Source organism: Dama dama, chromosome 15 (genome assembly GCF_033118175.1).
Source record: "Dama dama isolate Ldn47 chromosome 15, ASM3311817v1, whole genome shotgun sequence".
Classification (NCBI taxonomy): Eukaryota; Metazoa; Chordata; class Mammalia; order Artiodactyla; family Cervidae; genus Dama; species Dama dama.
This window is the reverse complement of record NC_083695.1, coordinates 65,152,408-65,172,446: the sequence shown is the minus strand read 5'-3', so window position 1 is coordinate 65,172,446 and position 20,039 is coordinate 65,152,408. Positions and strand designations below refer to the sequence as shown.

General features: G+C 50.1%; 1 protein-coding gene across 1 annotated transcript in view; it reads left to right on the top strand.

Moving 5' to 3' along the window:
* Window positions 1–621: 621 nt before the first annotated feature.
* The window catches only part of SLIT1 (slit guidance ligand 1), a 164,649-nt gene continuing 145,231 nt past the window's right edge, over window positions 622–20,039 (top strand). Inside the window, exons 1-2 of the mRNA XM_061163120.1 lie at window positions 622–818; window positions 19,665–19,736. Of these exons, the coding sequence (XP_061019103.1) occupies window positions 622–818; window positions 19,665–19,736 (269 nt within the window). The remainder of the gene's footprint in view (window positions 819–19,664; window positions 19,737–20,039) is intronic.

Genomic DNA, 20,039 nt, shown 5'->3' with positions numbered 1-20,039 from the left:
TGTGTGTGTGTGTGTGTGTGTGTGTGTGTGTGTGTGTAGAGCTGGTCGGGACGTGACAGGTCCAACTGTGGGCCCCCCACTCCCCCGCAGCCCCTGCCCGCTCTCGGATGTTCCACCTTTGAAACTGAGCCCGCTCGCAGCGGCCGGCGAGTGGTCGTCGGGAGGCGGGGGCGGGGAGGGGGCGTGGGAGGAGTGCGGGGAGGAGTCTGGCTCTGGTTGTGTGCTTTTCGATTGATGGATGACTGCCGGGTGGGAGCGAGCGTGCGGGTGTGAGTGTGTGTGTGTATGTGTGTGTGCGCGGGGTGCGTGCGCGCGCGGGGCCAGCCCATTTTCCTCCTCGCAGCAGTCAGTTGGGAGCTGGAGGGAGGGAGGGAGGGAGACGCAGCCAGCGAGAAACCGAGAGGAGCCGAGCGCCCTCCGCCCAAGGCGCGCTCCCTCCGTCCGCGCACAGGCGCCGGCGCTTGGAGGAGCAAGGTGCCACCCAGTCCGCAAGGGCGCAGCGTACAAGCTCACGGTCTCCTCGGTGGCTCTGCCCCGGGACTGCACCTGGAGGCCACCCCGGACGGGGATGGTGAGCGGCTGCCGCCGTCTGGCACGGAAGCGGGACGCGGTGAGGGCACCATGGCGCTGACACCCCCGAGGGGGCCCTCGGCGTTGCTCGTCCGGCCCGCGCTCTGGCTGCTGCTGTGGGCAGCCGCGTGGCGCCTGGGTGCCACGGGGTGCCCCGCCCTCTGCACCTGCGCTGGCACCACGGTGGATTGCCACGGCACCGGGCTGCGGGCCGTCCCCAAGAACATCCCGCGGAACACGGAGCGCCTGTGAGTATGGCCCCCATCCTTAGCCCGCGGGCATGCCGGAGGTTGCCTTCCCACCCCGACGCTATTCAGGGCCAAAGATGGGGGCAAGACCGTCGGGGCCTGGGCTCTGCAGCGAATAAAGGAGTCGGTGCCTGCCAGGGGCCAGGAGCCAGGAGCGCTGCTGTTTCCCTTTCTTGGGATTCGAAGGGCCCTTGTGGGGCTGTCGGCTCCCATCCTCACACCTGCACCCTGCGTTCAGTATCACAGGCCTTCCCACTGCGCCAGCACTTGGTGTCTCCAGGGTGCCTATGAATTGGTGCCAGAAAGCCTTGCTGGCCCCAGGAGGGACGTGCCTCCTGCTCACCAGGCACCGTGGCTCCTTCTGGGCACATGGGGCTCCGTCTGTGTTCTGAGTGGAAGGTGTGCCTTTGGGTTCTGAGGGCTTGCAGGTTGCTGATGGGCAGCAGGAGGGGATGGAGTTGAAGTTTCTAGTCCTCCACCACCCGCCCCCCTCCCCGCATCGCTCCCCATTGTTTGCCCCAGAGCCTTTAGAATTTTTCCCTTGCAGGTGGAAGGCATGGTCCCCTACCACACATCCAGCCATCCCCAACACAGACAATGGACTTGAGGAATTGGGGTTTGAGGCTTGGGATATGTTATATTCAGCACCCAGAAAGGGGTAGATGTGACCTGGACCAGGAGTCCGTGAATAATGCTGAGAGGTCAGGAACTAGGAGTGGGAGACATGAGGTTAAAGATGTTGACCATGACAAGTCATAAAAAAAATATTTCTCTTAGCCTCTCTTGTCTCCCACTTGTAAATTCTTGAGAAAACTCAGCCCTTTCTAGACTGGCTGAGCTTTGTAGTGTGTGAGTGGTTAGCATGTGTGTATGTGGTTAGCTTGCATGTGTGTTTATAGACCTATATAATTTGTTTTCCCCAATTCTCTTGCAGAATGTGTGTGTGTGTGAATTCCTGGGATCTGTGGGGTCACCTCAGTCATTCGCACGAAGCTGGAAGAATCTCCATGTCCATGGGCTGTGTGTGTAGATTTTTGGTCTCATGCGGGGCCTTTGTGCTGCTTGTAGAGGTGGCTGCCTTGGGAGATTTTTGAACTGGACTTGGGAGGAGGCTGCCAGCCCCTTTGAAACCCGCCTTCTCCTTCTCACACTCCTGGGCCCCTGCAGTGGCTCTTGGGAACTTTTGAGCATATTTTCATGACTCCCAGCTGGTCAGAGGCAGAAATCTGACCCTGGGGAGAATGGTCTCCTGGATCAAACTCTGTACCAAGGTCAGCAATGAGCACATTGGCTGAGACTGAAAAATTTCCGTGGAGGGTTCAGAGAATTTGCAATCTAGATGCAATCTAGATGGGAATCAATGCAAGTGTGTGTGTGTGTGTGTGTGTTGTGATGCTGGGGAAAGATACTGCTTCAGGAGAGGCTAGAACAAACTGAAATTCCTTGGGGATCCTGTGTGGTCCTGGAGAGGAACAGAAGGTCAGAAATCTGTCTAGAGGATCCCCAAGGCTGCAGGGTCACCCTCCACACCTGTTCCCTCTGGACCTCCTCTCTGTTTCTTTTCCTTGTCCTTGGGGCATTTCTCCTGTAGCTGTTACCCTGGAAGCAGCCTAGGTCTGAGAATTTTAGCCCCTCTCCTTTGCTTTTGGGTTTGAATCTTGAAGTCGTCTCCTTTCTTGCTCTCCTTTAGTTTTGAGGACAAGGTCTGTTTTAACTTTTATGAACTCTTGTATTCTTGCAAATCAGAATGAGATGTAAGTGAAATTTCCTGGTGTAAAGTCAGTCATTTGCTGTGTGACCTTGGGCAAATTACTTAACTTCTCTGAGCCTTGTTGTTTTCTATCAGGAAAAGGAGGCTGTTGATACATAAGGTCTCTTGTTCTTGTGAGGACTGAAGATAATGTGTAGGAAGTGCTTGGTACATTGTGAGGCCTGCTAAATGAAAGCCATCTTCATTATGATAGTTTCCGGAGAAGAGTCTTGTTACTGAAGTCAGCAAACATTTAGGGAGCCAGTAGCTGCCGTGGGTGTTGAGGCTCCAGCTGGGAGTGAGCAAGCCCCTGCCCTCAAGGGATGTACTGTTGAGAGGACGGGGAAGGGGACACGGAACTGTAAACTCTGGCAGCAGAGTGGGGTCATGGGGGAAGCTTTGGGATTAGAAGGCCTTTTCTCAGGTGAAGGAGGTTCTCAGAGGAGAGACTGTTATATGAGGGTACCTTGGGACACACAGTGATTGGGTCAGATTTTGCCAAGGGGAGGGGCAGGTGGCCTGGACAGGGAATGCATGAGCAAAAGGCCTACAAATGTGAGTGTGCCCGGTCTGCTGGGCAAACAGACCAGCTTTGCTCCGGGGCTGAAACATGCCGTGTCCAGGGGGATGTGATGGGACTTGAGGTTGGGAAGGGTCAGGAAGGCCTATCTCTATCTGGATTTTTCCTTTAGAGACTTCAGGGTTGGGACCCAGGACTGAGTTGTCAGGTCTGAACCTTGCTATGTGCATGACTTCTCAGAGTGGGAAAGGCTGTGAAACCTGAGGGAGTCTGCATTTTCAACAGATAGGCCGCAAAAGAGCCATTTGAAGAGGAAAAGCACATCCTGAAAAGAGGCCTTGGGCAGACTCAAAATAACTGTGGCAAATGCTCTGTCTAATCAATATGGGTGTCATGCAGTATCAGAGCCCGAAACAGCGGCTTCTTCCGAGGCTGTGAAATTTTTATAGACCACAGCTGTGCATTCGTTTGTCTTTTGTCCTCCGGGTAGTTTCTCCAGCAGCCTGTGCAGCCCAGCAACTTTATGATCATGTATTCCATACCTCGGGGTCCAGCCTGTCTCCTCATGTGGGAAGAAATTGGTTTGCTGCAGGGACTTCTGGGAAGAGGCTGAGCAGGCTCCAGAGCTGTTGAGGAAATGGGTTCAGCGAGAGGGTCTGTGGGCCGGTTGGGCTGGTGGGGAAGGGATGCTGAATAATTCACTGCAGAGGAACAACTGAAATCCAGGGCAAGGTTGGGGGTATGGTGGAGGAGGCCTGGGAGCTTGTCTCTTTATAGGACCCAGACTCAGAGGGACCCTGTTATGGCCACTATTGTTTTTTCTTCCACTCAAGGACCTTGGCTTTCAGTTGGGGTTTTTTTTTTTTTTTTTTTAAATTAAAAAAATTCTCTTGGACTAGAGTGTTTCAGACAGTGTGCATGGACCCCACTTCTCCCTTTGACCTTGGACACTTGTATTCCAGGCTTGCCACTGATGCTCCTTGTGGGTGTAGGGCGCAGAGAGGAGAGAGGCTTGAGGATGGAGAGAGGGCCCTGGGAAGGCCTGCTGACTTCTGTTTTCCTCCAGGTCGAGCACTTTTCCCTGCTCTTTGGGCCCTGGGGGTCTATGTTCCTGCCTTCCTCGATAAGTTCCCTTGCCTCCTAGCCAGTCCATCCACTGCCCTAGATCCCTGCCAGTTGCCAAGGCCTGGGAGGCCCTTGCCTTCTCCCAGTTTAGCTGCCTGTGTCTGGAGCCTCCTTCAATGGGGGTGGGTGGTTGTGACCAAGGAAGACTGCCCAGGGCACCTTCAGGCTGATTGTCTGGGAGACTATTTGGAATTCCAAATAGTGATTGGGTGGTGGCTGCAGTGAGGGGGCTCAGAGGGCCAGATAGGAGCCCTGTCTGCCTCTGGGGCCTGGGCTGTCTGGGCAGGGCTCCTGGACTGGAGAGCCACGGTGTTCAGGAGACTTTGGCATCTGGTAAGGCTCATGTCTGTGGTAGCAGATGTGCTGGGCTTGTTGCTGGGCTCTGAGTGACTGGTGGTGCTGCCTGGGTGCTGCCACTCCATCGGACCTGAGACTCGGTTTCCCCATCTGTAAAAGGGGGTGACCGCTGTCGGTCGATGGTGAGGATTAAGTGAGAGCATGCATATAGAGGACCTGCAGGCTCACTTGGCACATGGAGGGTGTCCTACCGCCCTTCTGCCTCTGGGGAGAGTGACACCTGCTACCTCTGGGCTTTTACCAGACTTCGCTTACTCTACTACTCTACGTGTGTGAAAATGCTTTGTGATTCAAACATTAGGCGAGGTGATTGTTATTTTTATTACTGGAGAAGCTCAGGCTGAAGGCTTGAGGGTTCAGGTGGGGCAGGAGAGAGTGTAGGAGGAGACAAACATTTGAGTGTTGGCCAGGCTGTACGCTGGATTCTGACTCTCAGACTGCTCCTTCCCTGGGCCACCCCATGTCCCTTAGGATTTGGGGTGCAGGTTAGTGTCCTGCAGGGCCTCTCTGCAGGGTGGACAGCTCTGAGGCCAGACTGCTTAGCTGTTTAGCCCCTCTCTGCCATTCAGCAGCTGTGGGGACTGTGGGCAGGTTATGGGGTTTAATTCACTCACTCAACAGATAGCTGTCTCTTGAATGTCTGCATGGTGCTGGAAATTGAAACCACCCCTCTCTCTCCGAATTTAGTCCAGCAGGGGAGATGGAGATGAATGACACAATATGAGAAGAATCACGTAATTGCAAACTGGGATAAGTGTGACTTCGGAGACTTCCATTTCCTCGCCCATAAGATGGGGGTGATGACAGGACCTGCTCCAGAGGGTGGTCCTGAGGATTGAATGTGGTGATGCTGGGAGAAGCACTTTGCAGTGGGTCTGGCGGACAGCAAGTGCCCAATAAACGGTAGTAGTATTATTGTTATTGAGGTGACAGAGAATTGCAGGGCCGTGAAAGGAACTTGGGCACCACTCAATGCTGGATCCCGGCACAGCCCTACTCTCTCATCAGGCACCCTCCGGGGGCTCTGGATCCCCAGGGAACACTGATGGACATGGAGACTGGGCTGCCCCTTCTGTGGTGCCCCCTCTCTGAGGCAGGAGGCTGGCTGTGGTGGCCCAGGCTGCCCAAGGCTGCCAGTGGGGGTGGCCGTGCTCTTTGGGGGCTGGCTGACGGGCGGCAGGCGGGGACAGGCAGCCCCCACATTATTGGGAGCAGACGGGAGCTTGGCGGAGTTGCCGCCTCCAGTTCTGTGCCGGCATTAGCAGCTCGGCAGGGCTCTTGCTTAATGGGATTTTCTTCCCAAATGCTGTAATTATCGCCATACAAATACTTATTACCCAGAGCAGATGACGGCCGGGCCTTGGGCAGTAGCCAGGGAGCTGGGATGTGCTCGGGGTGGAGAATTGGCTCCTCTTTTTGAGCTCGAGACCCCCTCCTCTTCTTTCTGGATCCCAGCCTGCGGCGGACAAACAGCTGTTGGGCACCTGCCGTGTGCAGAGTGTCTGCAGAGGTCCAGGGTACAGACCCGCTCCTCCGGGAGCTTGCAGCCTGGAGGCTGGAGAAAGGTCTGTCTGTGAAAGAATAGATGTGTAAGGATGCTCACAGGGATGCAGGACGCAGAGCACAGCAGGCGACCAGGGCAGCCTTGGGTGTGAGAATGGTCTGGTTTGAATCCTGGCTTTGTCAGCTACCACTTGAGAAAACTCGGCCAGCTCACGAGTGACTCAATTTCCTTACCTGTAAGATGGGAGCACTTACCTTGTAGGGCCGTGACTTCAGATGAAATAGTGCATGTAAGATAGTTAGAATAATGTTGACATGTAGAAAGTACTCCATGGATGTTAGAGATGAGGAGATGGGAGTGAGACATAGAGGAGGAGATGGAGCCCTGCAGGAGGTGGGATTTGAACCGGGCCTTGAAGGTTGGGCAGGAATTAGGTGGGCGAGCGGTGAAGCCAGGGCAAGGGAGTCTGGGGCATCCAGAGGTGAGTGCCGTACGTTTGGGAAGGAGAGTGAGGAGCAGACTCAGGTGACGGGGTGAACGCTTGTGTAGGTGAGTTCTGAGGGGGGAGACTGAAGTAACAGGTGGGCACAGGCCACGGGAATGGGGAGCCATCAGAGGTTGTGTGTGTGTAAAATTTTATATTATTATTTTACTATTCAGTGATGTTCAGTAAATCTACAGAGTTGTGCAAACATCACCATGGCCCAATTTTGAAATATTTCCATCACCCAAAAAGATTCCTTGGTTCATTGTAATTTTTAATTTTGTTATAATTTCAAACACCAAAGAGTTGCAACAAAAGAATATCCCTTATCCAGACTCAGTTGTTTGTGTTTTGCCCACTTTGCTTTATCTTATGTTACACACACACACACACACACACACACACACACACACACACACACACACACTTTGTTTTCCCTGAACCATTTAAGAGTAGATTGGAGGCATAAGTTTTTTCTGCTAAATATTTCAGTGTGTATTTTTCTAAGGACAGTAAGGCTATGAAAATCAGAAAATTTAACATTGGTACAATATTATAATCTACTCCATGGTTCACGTTAGAATTTCATCAATTGTACCAATAATGTCTCTCGTAGCTGTTTCTTTCTTTTTTTTGTCTAGGTTCAGAATCCTGTCCAGGATCCCACAGGGCATCTGCTTGTCATGGTTCTTTAGTCTCTTTTAATTTGGACCAGTTCCTTAGCCTTTCTTTTTTTCGACCTTGACATTTTGGAAGAATACTGGCCAGTTATTTTGTAGAATGCCCCTCAGTTTGGCTTCATCTGCTCTTTTCTCATGATTGCATTCAGGTTACACATTTTTGCCAGGAATGCTAAACAAGCAATGTTGCGCTCTTCTCAGTGGGTGATGTCAGAAGACACATGATGTCAATTTGTCCCAATATTGGTGATTTTAGCTTTGATTACTTGGTAATTTGGTGTCTTCCTGGCTTCTCTGCTCAAAAGTTACTATTTCTCTCTTGTTATTAATAATTAATTGGCCAGCAGATACTTTGGGGTCATGTAAATATCCTGCTCATCAAACTTTCATTCACTTGTTTTAGTACCACTGATGAGAAATTTCTGACTCCATCATTTAGTATTACCTGGCATTCTACTGTAAGGAAGAACTTCAGCTTCTCCATCTGTTTGTTATTTATTTGTAATAGTATGGACTGCAGATTATCATTTTATTCATTGGGTTATAATTTGTAATAGTGTTAGTACATTATCTTGATGTTCAGCTGCTGCTAAGTCGCTTCAGTCGTGTCCGATTCTGTGCAACCCCATAGACGGCAGCCCACCAGTTGGTTATGGTGACTGTGATTTCTGACAGTGGATTTTCTATCACTGCTGTGTTTTTATTCTTTTAAAAAACTTAAAAAACACTTTTATTTTTAAAACAATCTTAGGGACTTTTCTTGTGGTCCAGTGCTTAAGATTCTGTGCTCTCAATGCAGGGAGCCTGGGTTCAATCCCTGGTCAGGGAACTAGACCCAAGCGCTGCAACTAAAGAGCCTGCCAGCCACAGCTAAGACCTGGAACATCCAAATAATAAAATAAAACAAAACAAAAGAAGAAAACAAAGCAATTTTAGACTTTTAGAAAATTTGCAAAAATAGTAGAGAGAATTCCCATACACCCTTTATCCAGCTTCCCCTAATGTTAACATCTTTCTTAATCATAATTCCCTGATCAAAACCAAGAAATTAACATTGGTACACTAGAGTTAGCTCAGGTATAGACTTTATTTGCATTCCGTTAGTTTTCCCACCAATGTCTTTTTCTATTACAGGATCAATCCAGGATCCCACATTGCATTTAATTGTCATTTCTCCTTAGTCTCCTTCAATCTGTGATAATTCCTAAGTCTTTCATTGTTCTTTATGATCTTGACATTTATAAAAATAACTAGTTATTTATTTTGTAGACTGCTCTTCAGTTTGTGTTTGGTATTTTCTGTTTTGTCAAGAATGCTACCAAGGTGATGTATTCTTCCCAGAGCATCCTATCAGAGGTGGGTGACATCGATCTGTCTCATTGCTGGTGATGTTATTCTTGATCTCTTGGTTAAGATGGTGTCTGCCAGGTTTAACCACTATAACATTATTTTTACATTTGCAATTATTAAATACTTGGAAGGAGATACTTTGAGAGTATGTAATATCCTTTTTGTCCTCAAATTCTCACCTACTAATTTTAGCATCCATTAATGGATGTTGCCTGCAACCATTACTATCCAATTTTGCTTTTCTATTTCCCTTATTCCTTCTAAATTTATTAATTGTAATTCTTCTGTAGGGAAGAATAATCTTATTTCTTTTCAAGAAGGTGGTTTTCTTGATGGGTGCCTTGGGTTTTGAGTTTCCTGAGGGCAGGGACTGTGTCTCCTGTATCTTTGTATTTCCATCTCCTGGTGCATCGTAGTTGTTCAAAAAAATGTGTTTAATGATTTTTTTTAAAAACCTGGTGGTAGGATATTTCATGATCCTGATCTTTGCTTTAGGAAATATGGTCATTGTGGTAGGCTGAATAATGATCCTCTAAGAGGTCCACATTCTAATCACTGGAACCTATGAATATGTTACCTTACTGGGCCAAAGGAACTGGGCAGATGTGATTAAGTTGAAGATCTTTAGATAAGAGATGATTTTAGATTATTTGGGAGGGCTCAACAAAATCATGGACTTCCCAGGTGGCACAAGTGGTTAAGAATCTGCCTGCCCATGCTGGAGACAAAAGAGATGTGCACTTGATCCCTGGGTTGGGAAGATCCCATGGAAGAGGAAATGGCAACCCACTCCAATATTCTTACTTGGAGAATCCCATGGACAGAGGAGCTTGGAGGGCTACAGTACATAGGGTCACAAAAGATCAGACATGACTGAGCAGCTGAGCACACATACAGCAAAATCACAAGTGTTCCTAAAGAGAGGCAGGAGAGTGAGAGTCAGAGTCAGTAGTGGGAGAAATGTGACGATGGAAGCAAGCGATTGGACTGATGTGAAGGGACCATGAGCCTAAGAATACAGGCGGCCTCTAGATGAAAAGGGAAAGGGGGTGGATTTTCCCCTAAAGTCTCCAGAAGGGATTGCAGCCTTGGGAGCATCTTGACTTTAACCCAGAGAGATTGATTTTGGACTTCTAATCCTCAGAACTGTAAGATAATACATTTGTCTTATGTTTAAGTGGTAATTTGTTATAGCAGCAGCTGGCATCTACTATAGTCCTCAAAGGGTTTGGAGGGTACAGTAGAGGCCAGGGCATGAGAGGAGGCAGGCCTGGACTGAGGCTGAGAGTGCAGAAAGAGCAAATGCGACCATCATGAGTGACCCCATGGCCAAGCCTGGAAGAATGATCTTGCAGAGTAAAGTTGGGGAGGGTGACTGATCCTTGAGGAGAAGCGGTGAAATTGGCTTCTCCTCTTTTGTTTGAATTGCCAATAAAAACTATGTGAAAAAAATAACCCTAGAGGTAGAAATAGGGGAAGGTGACTCTGTTGAGTGTTCAGACTGGAGAGACAGTTGGGAGGGTCTCTTGGGGAAGTGGTGGAATCCATGAGGGCCGTGGGACAGAGACGTCAATGGAAAAAAAGAATATCCTGGGAAGCTGGTGTCAATGCAGATTCCCAGGCCTGTCCCAGAGTTGTTGAGTCAACAGGTCTTAAAGGCAAAGGCCGTTTTGGTGATTCGGCTGTGGGAGGAGCTGTGAAACACTCATTGGTGCTGGGGTTTCCTGGTGAAGAAAGTGCATCTGTTGAAGGCAGGAGGACTGCCCAAAGGGCAGCTGGAAGGGGAGAGCCGCCAGGGGGGAGCTGGGGAGGAACAAGAAGAGCTTTCATCCTGGATTTAATGCGGGGTCCTGACTCAACGTTTGTGATTCCCACCTGGGCGGCGCGGTTACTGCCCAAACTGAAGAAGGCGTTTGGAGATGGGGTGGGGGAGAGGGTTAACTGCGTGGAGGGCAGCCGGTCTGTCTGAGGATGAGGGCCAGGGAACGCTCAGGGGCTGCGATTGGGGGTCACTGGCAAAGCTGGGCAGAACGGTTTCCCGGGAGAAGTGGAAGGCGGAAGCAGATGGTGGTGAGCGAGTAGGTGGTGAGGCGGTCTGCGGGAGAGAACAAGTGCGGGAGCGCCGCGGGAAGCCGCTCAGAGGTGTTTGCAGAGAGGCTGGTGGGTTGGAGTCCCTGGGGGGAAAGGGAGCGGGAGGCGACTGTGGAAAGGAGGCAGAGTCCTGGGGAGGGGGGCGGGATGGACCTTTGCCAGGTCAAAGAGCAGAGATGGAGAGCGTCAAGGAGGGCGTTGTGACGGCGTTGGTGGTCACCATCCACAGCCCTTACTTTGTGTGCCGGCTCCGACCCAGATGCTTTACTCACGTCCACTTTCACTCCTCATAACCGTCCTGGAAGGAAGACATTACAATCTTCCCTCAATATCCTGAGGGACTGGTTCCAGTAGATACACTCACCCACCACCACCAAGGTACCAAAATCCCCCACCCTCAAGTCCCTTGTATAAAAGGTGAACTATCTGCATATCACCTACTCACATCCTCTCCTGTACTTTAAATCATCTCTAGATTACTTATCATACCTAATATGAGATAAATACTATACAAATAGTTGTAAATACAATGTAAATGACGTTGCTTTTTGGAAATTTCTGGAATTTTTTAAAAAATACTTTTGATTTGCGGTTGGTTGAATTTGTGGAGGTGGAACCCCCAGAAAAGGGGGATGAAACCCAGCTGTACTTAACCACTGCTTTGTGGATGAGGAGAAGGTTCAGAGAGGTGGAGCCATCTGTCCTGGGTAAAACAGCCAGCTGGTAAGTGGTGCTCTGAGACTCGAGGCTCATAGATACGTTTGTTTTTAATTTTTTTGAACTTTACTTATTTTTTTGGTTGTATTGGGTCCTCATTGCTGAGCGCAGTCTTTCTCTAGCTGTGGTGAGTGGGGATTACTCTTCGTTGTGGTGTGTGGGCTTCTCATTGTGGTTTCGGGGCAGAATGGCATTGGCAAGAAGAAAACTGGACCTCAATAGTGAAGGAATTGGGGTGCACTTTGGGCCTCAGAACAGAATACACCATGGAGTTGGGATTAATTGCTGAGCCCTGATCACCTCCCACCCATTAGGGCAGCTACTGTAAAAAACCAGGAAATGACTAGTGGCAGTGAGGATGTGGAGAAATTGGAACCCTTTTGAGTTGTTTCTGAGAATTTAAAACAGGGCAATTGCTGTGGATAACAGTATGATGATTCCTCAAGAAGTTAAACATAAAATTACCATATAATCCAGCAAGTTCGTGTCTGGGTATATACCCAAAAGAATTGAGAGCAGGGTCTCAAAGATATTTATACACCCATGTTCATAGCTGGATTATTCACAATAGAGTGGAAGCAACCCAAGTGTCCACTGATGGATGAATAGATAAACAGAACCTGTAGACATGCAATGGAATATTATTCAGCCTTAAAAAGGAAGGAAATTCTGACATATGCTATGCCATGGATGAACCCTGAGGACGTTGTGAAATAAGCCAGGTCTCCTTATCTGAGATACCCAGAGTAGTCAAATTCTCAGACAAAAGTGGTTGTCAGGAGCTGGGGGAGGGAGGAACGGGGAGTTTGTGTTTAACAGGTATAGAGTTTCAGTTTCATTGAATGGAAAAGTTCTGGAGGTCTGTCGTACAACAGTGCAAGTGTACTTAACATTACTGAACTGTGCACTTAAAAATGGTTAAATGACAAATCTTGTTATATGTTTTTTATAGTGATTAAAGTTAAAAAACAAAACCTGGGCCCTGGAGTCAGACATGCTAGGGTTCAAATTCTTACATTCTCAACCTACCTACCAGCTGGCTGATCTTGAGCCATTACTTAAATGCTTTATGTCACAGCCAGGTGCTCTTATGAGGCTTAAATGAGCCCCTTGCTTGTGATAGCATAGATATCACTAGTCCTCAAGCCAAGGAAACAAGATGGGAGTCCAGGAGTCTGGGCCGACCAGCTTGTGTAGCAGACCAGCTCTGGTGCAGGGCCCCTGACTTTTCATCTTTGGGGTTTCTTGATTCGCCACTCGGTGGAGGGCAGCCCCAGTCCTTGAGTTAGTGCCAGGCCCATGGGCTCCACTGGGCTGGGGGAGCCTCTGGGTCATGATCCGCTGAGGCTTGAGGACTATGGGGAAGGCTGGGAGCTGATGGGAGTACGTGCCAGGCCTCAGCTGCGATGTGCGGGCAGCAGCCAGGCTCCTTGGGCAGGATTGTTCTTCTGGGTTCTACTTAGTGAACACCTACTGTGTGCCAGGCACCCTCACAGGTGATATCTTACAGATGTGGCCTCTGCCTCTCATAGCCTGGCAGGGGAGGCTGGCCTTTACCAAAGGACCTTGTATTAAACACGCGTCTAGATCTGGAGGACGAGCTAAGTGAGTGTCTCCGAGGAGGTGGTGGAAAGGAAGGGACATTTGAATTCAGGCCTGTAAAACATGTGGGCTGAGCTAGCTGTGGGATTTTGTGCGGAGGAGGAGAGCAAAGGCCCTGAGACAGAAGGGCTGGTTGTTGAAAGTGGAGGAGCAGGGTGGCTGAAGCCAGGGGCTGGTATTTTTCTAACAAGTGGACTGAGGAAAAATCAGCCCTTTAACCTGCGGGCTATGGAACGGTTGGTGAAACAGCAGTGTTCTCTGTGTGTAAAGCTTTCCTTGGTGGATGCCCATTTGGGGAGAGTATTTCATAATTAGTGTCAGTTTTCTTTCTTTCTTTCTTTTTTTTGAGTCAAGGAGCTGAGAAACATGGAAAACCCACCCAACCCAATGCTATTTGGAATATGTCAGTTTTAATTCAAATTTATTCTTGCATTCAAGAAATACCTACTGAGACATCTCTCAGGTATCAGGTGCATGTACTGTGTTAGGCCCTGGAGATACAATAATGAGGAAAAACTGACCGTCTGTGTCCACAGGGAGCTTATACCCTCATGGGAGGGTAGAGACATCAGTCAAGGAACCCCCCAAACCCATATAAAATTGCCGCCCTGATGGGGGCTGCAGAGCAGAGGGAGTGCCCTGTGGGCATGTGTGGGGAGGCTGGACCAATTGGGAGGAATTAGTCAGTCAAAGAGGAAGGAGGGAGTGTTTAGGCAGAGGGAACGGCAAATTCAAAGGCCCTGCCATCTGAGGGCACCAATCGGAACAGGGAACATGGGGGCGGCCACATGGGAACTTGAAGTCCATGTTAAGGAGATTTTGTCTTGATTCCAAGAGCGATGGGGGTTCATTGAAGGGCTTAAGTGGGGAGTGACATGATCAGATTTGCATCTTGAAAAGATCACTCTGGCTGTGGCCTGGAGAACAGATTGGAAGGGAGCCAGAGGGAATGAGGGGAGCCTGCTTTTGTGACTCTGGGCGCTCCATGCAGCCCATCCGCCTGCAGGTGGGGGTAGGGGCCCCTCTGCTGCTGTAGGGGCAGCAGCTGGGCAGGGAAATTCTTCCTTCCCTGGGTTCTCCCGTTTGACTATACGGACACTCAGGTCTGTGGATTTGGCCAGGGTAGGATTTCAAAGGAACTAAGGAATACAGTCCCCCAGCCTCGAGGCTTGTCTCATTCACAGAGTGCGTGTGTTCAGTGTTTGGAGACCTGGCAGGAAGGGAACTTAGAGGGCGCTGAGCCTCCCCATGACCACTGTAGATTTTGGCCCTTGGTGGGGGGAACCAGCGCCAGGAGTGGCTGTCCCCACCCCCACCCCCCATCCCTGGCGCCGCGAGAAATGCTTGTGAAGTTCAAGGAGCCCCCAGAACACCCCAAGAGGGGCCCAGGGTGTTTATTCCTGCAGCTTTAGGAAATCCAAGGGTTTCTTTTGGTTTATCACAAACACCCAGACGCTAGGGATCAGATTCTTGTTTCCTGAGAGGATTCAAGAAATCCTGGTGTGTTTTTGTTTTTTCCTCGGTAATTTTGCTTTAGAGGATTTTCTCCAAAATCTTTTACCACCGAGGTTTTCCTTTCAGGTTGAGACCACACAAGAACAGATGGGAATCAGGGCCATTTGCCACTGGAGGGTCTTTCCTCCTGGTAAGAAGGATCAGGGAGAAGGATGGATGCAGACTCATTACTTTTGGAAGAGGGAGGATCGTCTCAGGACATCTGCGGCATCTGGGGCTCTGCAGGGCAGGAGCAGCTGGCTCTTCCCTGCTCAGCGTGGTCCAGCTAGGCCAGCACCAGCCTTTTAGTGGGGCTATGGTCCTTGTGGGAAACAAAACAACAACAGGAGGAGTAAGAGTGATCACATCAGGCAATATTGATGTAGAGAGCATTTATGTATGCCAGGCACTGCTCTTGGTGCTTTAGAAGTAGTCAAGTCATTCATTTAAACCTCACCACATCTCTAAGAGGTGGGTGTCACCATTGTCTTCATTTTACAAATGGGAAACCTGAGGCACAGAGAAGTTGGACTTTGTGCCCAGGGTCACACAGCTAGCGACGGTAGAGCAGGAATTTGAAGCCGGATAATCTGGCTTTAAAGCCCGAGCTCTTAGCCACCTGACAGTGTTGCTTGGATAGAGTCCACGGTCTTACCATAGGGCCCCAGGATGTCCTATCTAAGTTGTTCTCAGCCCCATCCAAGGCCTGGTTGCTCAAGGTGAGGGGTGGGATAGACAGAATTCTGCAGTGCAAGACCTCGTGATGAAGGGAAAGAGCTGGACATGCAGTGGCCTGGGTATGGTTTGGTCCCAGCCCCACTACTTATGAGCTGCATGGCACGGGGGAAATTTCGTCACCAATTTCTGCCTCAGTTTCCTCATCAGCAAGATGGAGAAAACATGCTTCATCTCGTGGGCTACTGTGTGTGATGAGATGAAAGGAAGTATGCTTAGAGTTGGCTCAGAGCCTACATGCAGAGGTGCCCAGTAGAGAGAAGTGCTAGGTGTGGGCTCTGGTGGCAGGAACCTTGGGGAGCCCAGGGTAGCTCTGCATCCTAACTTATTCCTGAGAAGCGAGGCTGGGAATTGCCCCCAGAGGGCCCACCCCATTTGGCCGCTCTGGCTGCAAAGGTCTGAAGGTCACAGTAGCTTCTCCGTTTTTCCCAGGCGGCTTGCTGGGGAGGGGTCTCCATGGCAACATTCAAGGACCACCTGTTGCAGGAATCAGGCACTGGTGAAAAATGACCCCCTTGCCTCATTCCAGCAGCCTGTGCAGAGGGTTCCAGGGGAAGTGGCCGGGCCAGGTTGGAAGCTCGATCCTGGTGGGCCGCCTGGGTGAGGGGAGAGAGTGGGGACAGTGGAGGCCAGTCTGTCAGGCCAAGTGGCCATAATGACTTCTTAAGCTGCAGCCCTGGACCTCGGAGCCTGATGAGAGCTCTGCCTGCCTCACAGGCTGCCTTCTTGAGGGCTCTCCCTCGAGAGGAGGCACTCAGTTTAACTCTGGGTTAGAGAGCAAGGCTGATGGGGGAGGTTGGGAGGGGGTGGGCCGACCTCTGTCGACATTCTTGCCTGGAAGCCACCAGCAGGGCCTCCAGAGAGAAGGGCTGTGTTTGCTCTGATGTCTGCACCATTGTCCTCCTCTGTCTGCCTGTCCCAGGTCTGCTCTGGACTGGGAGTGGAGAGGGGGTGCAGGAAGTGAGGAGGAGAGGTTGGAGGCCATTGATGGCTGAGGAATGCGCCCCAGAGTCTGCTCTGTGGAGCCTGGTGGCAAAGACGAGGAGAGAGGCAGATTTAAGACAGCATCACCACCAGTCCCTGCGATCCTCCCCACAGTCTGCCCGCGTATGGGGATTCCACCCTCAGGGATTCGGAGCTCCATTTGGGCTCTGCCTTGTTCAGACACGTCTTAACATCTGTCTTTGCTTCATTTTGCTGTCTGTGAATTGAATAATTATTGTAGTCAATTGCCTGATGAACCGTGGTTGCCATGAGAAGGAATGAGTGAATGATTGTAAAATTCAAGATTTCTCATGACCTTTAGCTGAGTAATTCTGTTTCCAGGAACGTATTCCTCCCAAATGCCCACTGAACTTTATGTGATATTATTTATTATTGAACAATATCAAAACAGCCCATGTGTTCCAGTAACAAGGAATCAGGACATGCCCCTTTACTTGATATATCCAATGAAGGGGATCTTTCATTTCGATAAAATCATAAGTGGAGATTGAGCAGGGAATGACATTGTAGAAGGTGTGTATACCATTTATGTCTCACTCACTGTTGTATCTTTAGATACAAAGTGAGTTTTGCAAAATGCTTTGTGAATAGCAAGTGTTCAAAAAATATTTGTCAAATTATCTCCACAATGTAAAACTTGTATCCAAATGCTTGAGAGAAAATATTCCAGAATATTAACAGGGGGTTCTTTCTGGGTGATGAGCTTATGTATGATTTTATTTTTTTTCTTTATTCTTCAGGAAATTGAAAAAATTCAATAATGTACACATATTGCTCTTATTTTTCAGCACCATAACTTGCCTATTTTGTTGGCTTAAAAAGTATAGATCTCTTAAAAATTCAAACAATGTAGAAAAAAGGAATGTGGCAAATCACCCCCAGCAAACTCATTCTGTGCATAGACCTGTACTTACAGCCTGTGAGTTTTTACATAAGGGGGCTCAGGGCGTGCAAGCTGTATTAAAACCCTTTTCCCAAGTGCTGCATCGAGGAGTCTTCCCTGGTCAACACAAAGAAATCTCTATCATTTTCAGTGGGTGCATGACATTCAGTTTCACAGAGGCACCGAAGCTTAACAAAGTGCTGCTCTGTCGCTGTCCATTTAAATTTCATATTTTTGTGCTTATAATCAAAAACCTTGAGGTTTGGGATTCAGGGATGAAAGTTTCAACAGGACAGCCCAAAGTATGGGACCAGGTTTCAGGACTTCAAGAAGACATTCTCATTGTTTGAAGCAGGGTCATGTTGCAGAAGGAGCAGCAAAGAGAGGCTCAGAGGTGGCTGTTTCAGGGGAACGTGTTAAGTTCAACAAAAAGAGTCCTTTACTTTCAAAAGAACCTGTCTTGAGTGGGGAAGGCATCCCCAGCATTTAGAGCGGGAAGGGCTCCGTTACCTTAGACAGGCCTCAAGCCCCTCAGAGAGATCCTGTTAGAAAAGAGGTAAGGAGCAGGGAACGAGTTTTTCCAGCTGCTCTGAAGGATCAGGAGCCAGGCTCAGGGGAAGGGCAGAGACAGTGATGGGTTGAATGAATTACCGGCTTGTCAACCTGGGGAGAGACCCTGGCCTGGTGGGAGGAAGAAGCCTGGGCTCCAGGATCAGATGACTATGGGTTGGGATCCCTGCTCTGTCATCACCAGGTGTGATCTCGTGAAGGTGCTGCACCTGAGACTCTCTTTTCTCGTCTGTAAGACACAGTAACTGCCTTCCAGCATCTTGTGAGGGTGCACACAAAGCCCATCTCCCGAAGTGTGTGGAAACCAGCATCACCTTGTTTTTGGTGGAAGCAACTCTAGAACATCACACTTCCAAAACACTTCTAGGAAAGGGAACTTGGTGTTTTTCAAAATAGCTTGGACTTGGGTTGGGACAGTGGCCACAGCTAGAACCTTTGACCAAAGTTGGTAAATGAGGAGACTAGGCTGCAGGTAAGTGTGTGTGTGTGTGTGTGTGCGCGTGCGCGTGTGTTGGGATGGGTGCTCTTAGGTTGTTGTTAAGTGTGTTGGGGACCATGATGATGGTGAGAAAGAGGAGGAGGCCGTGTGACTGGGAGCACGGGGCTGCACAGGAAGACAGGTTAGGTGTGAAGGTGACAGCTGGGTTTGGAGCTGGCCCTGAGTGAGAGTCCGCTGTGTGTGGCTCCGTGGATGAACTCTCTTAGGAGTGGAGTGCCTGACCCCTGGAGTGGCCTCCCTTTCCGAGGCTGGACTGGGTTCTCATGAAGAGGAACGGCCTGCAGGGGCCGAGTGGGCTTTCCCTGGGAGGCTGGGAGAAAGGGGAAAGGAGGTGAGACCAGTCGGCCTCTGAGGTGGGGTGCATGTCCAGGCGCCCAGGGCATGATTGGGAGGGCTGAGGGAGGAGCATGGCCTTGGGAGGGAGGAAGAACTGGAGGCCTGGATGGTGTGAGGGGAGGAGCCACTATAGTTGTGGGATCGGGGCTCCCTGCCTGGGCCTTGTCCTCCTTTCCCCTCTGCAGGACTGGTCTCAAGGCAGCTCCTGTCCAGAGCCACACTGGCTCCCTGTCTGTCTTCTGCTTGCTTTCTCAGGCCCTCTTCAATCAGAGCCCACTATCCCCCAATCCTGCTTCCCATGGCTTCCAACCCTCAGCCTGTCTCCTCCCCTGATACCCACACATTCTGTATTTTCTCCTTCCCTGGAATGTTCACTCCATCCCTCTTGCTGTGGCTGTGCCTTGTCTTTGGGGCCTCAGCTTGAGTCCCACTTTCTCAGCTCCTTTGATGTCACGGCCCTCTCTGCTGTCTCCTGCTCTGAATATGGATAACTCGTGGGAGCCAGGTGATGGTAGTGGTATCCCCAAAGGGGTCCTTTCCATGTGTGGGCCATGCTCTTTACTTGTTCATGCCTTATTTTAATCCTGTGAGGCAAACAGTTACTACCCCCAGTTTACAGATGAGGAAACTGAGGCTCAATGGTGATTCTGCCTGAAGAGCCTCTCTAACTAGATAATTTCCAAGCTCTTTCCTGTGAGAATGTCTTGTCTTTTCAATGAGACTGAGCTATTGCAAGGTAAAAGCCATGTTTTGGGGTTCTGGAGCACTCCCAGTAGTGAGCCTGGGTCCTGAGCGTTCCTGTTGGTTGAACGTCTGCTGCAAAGAGGTCTTAGTTTTTTTTGTTTGTTTGTTTTGTTTTTTTGGCTGCACTACTCAGCATGAGGGACCTTAGTTCCCTGGCCAGGGATCGAGCCCATGCCCCCAGCAGTGGAAATGCAGACTCCAAACCACTAGACCACCAGGGAAGTCCCCCAGCTTGCTAGGACAACATAGACTTGGGGTCCTGGAGCTTGGCTGGAAAGCACCCAGTCTCATTGGTGAGATGACTGACTTGAGCCACGTGGAGAGGCAGCCTGGAGCTGAGCACCGGCCTGAGGCCCACCATGGGCAGCTCACCATCTCCTTCTCTCCTCTCCCCCACCAGGGAACTCAACGGCAACAACATCACTCGGATCCACAAGAACGACTTCGCAGGACTCAAGCAGCTGCGGGTGCTGTGAGTATGAGATGCCGCCCCTTGTAACCTTTCTCCTGCTCTCCCGGCTCAGCAGTGGTCTCATGGCAGAGCCCTGGCTGTGGGTCGTAGGGCTGTAGGCCAGCAGGGCCCCTTCCCTGCTGCATAGTCAGTCTTGGGGTGACGTGAGCAGTGGGTTGAGGTGCTGCTAAGTTCTGACCTGGAGTGGCCACTGCCTCAGACATGACTGAGAAAACTGGGTGTGGAGTGGGTACCAGTGGTCACTGCCTGGCAGGACCTGGGCAGATGGGTCTGCCTTGTCCATTGGCTGGCTTCTGGGGTGAG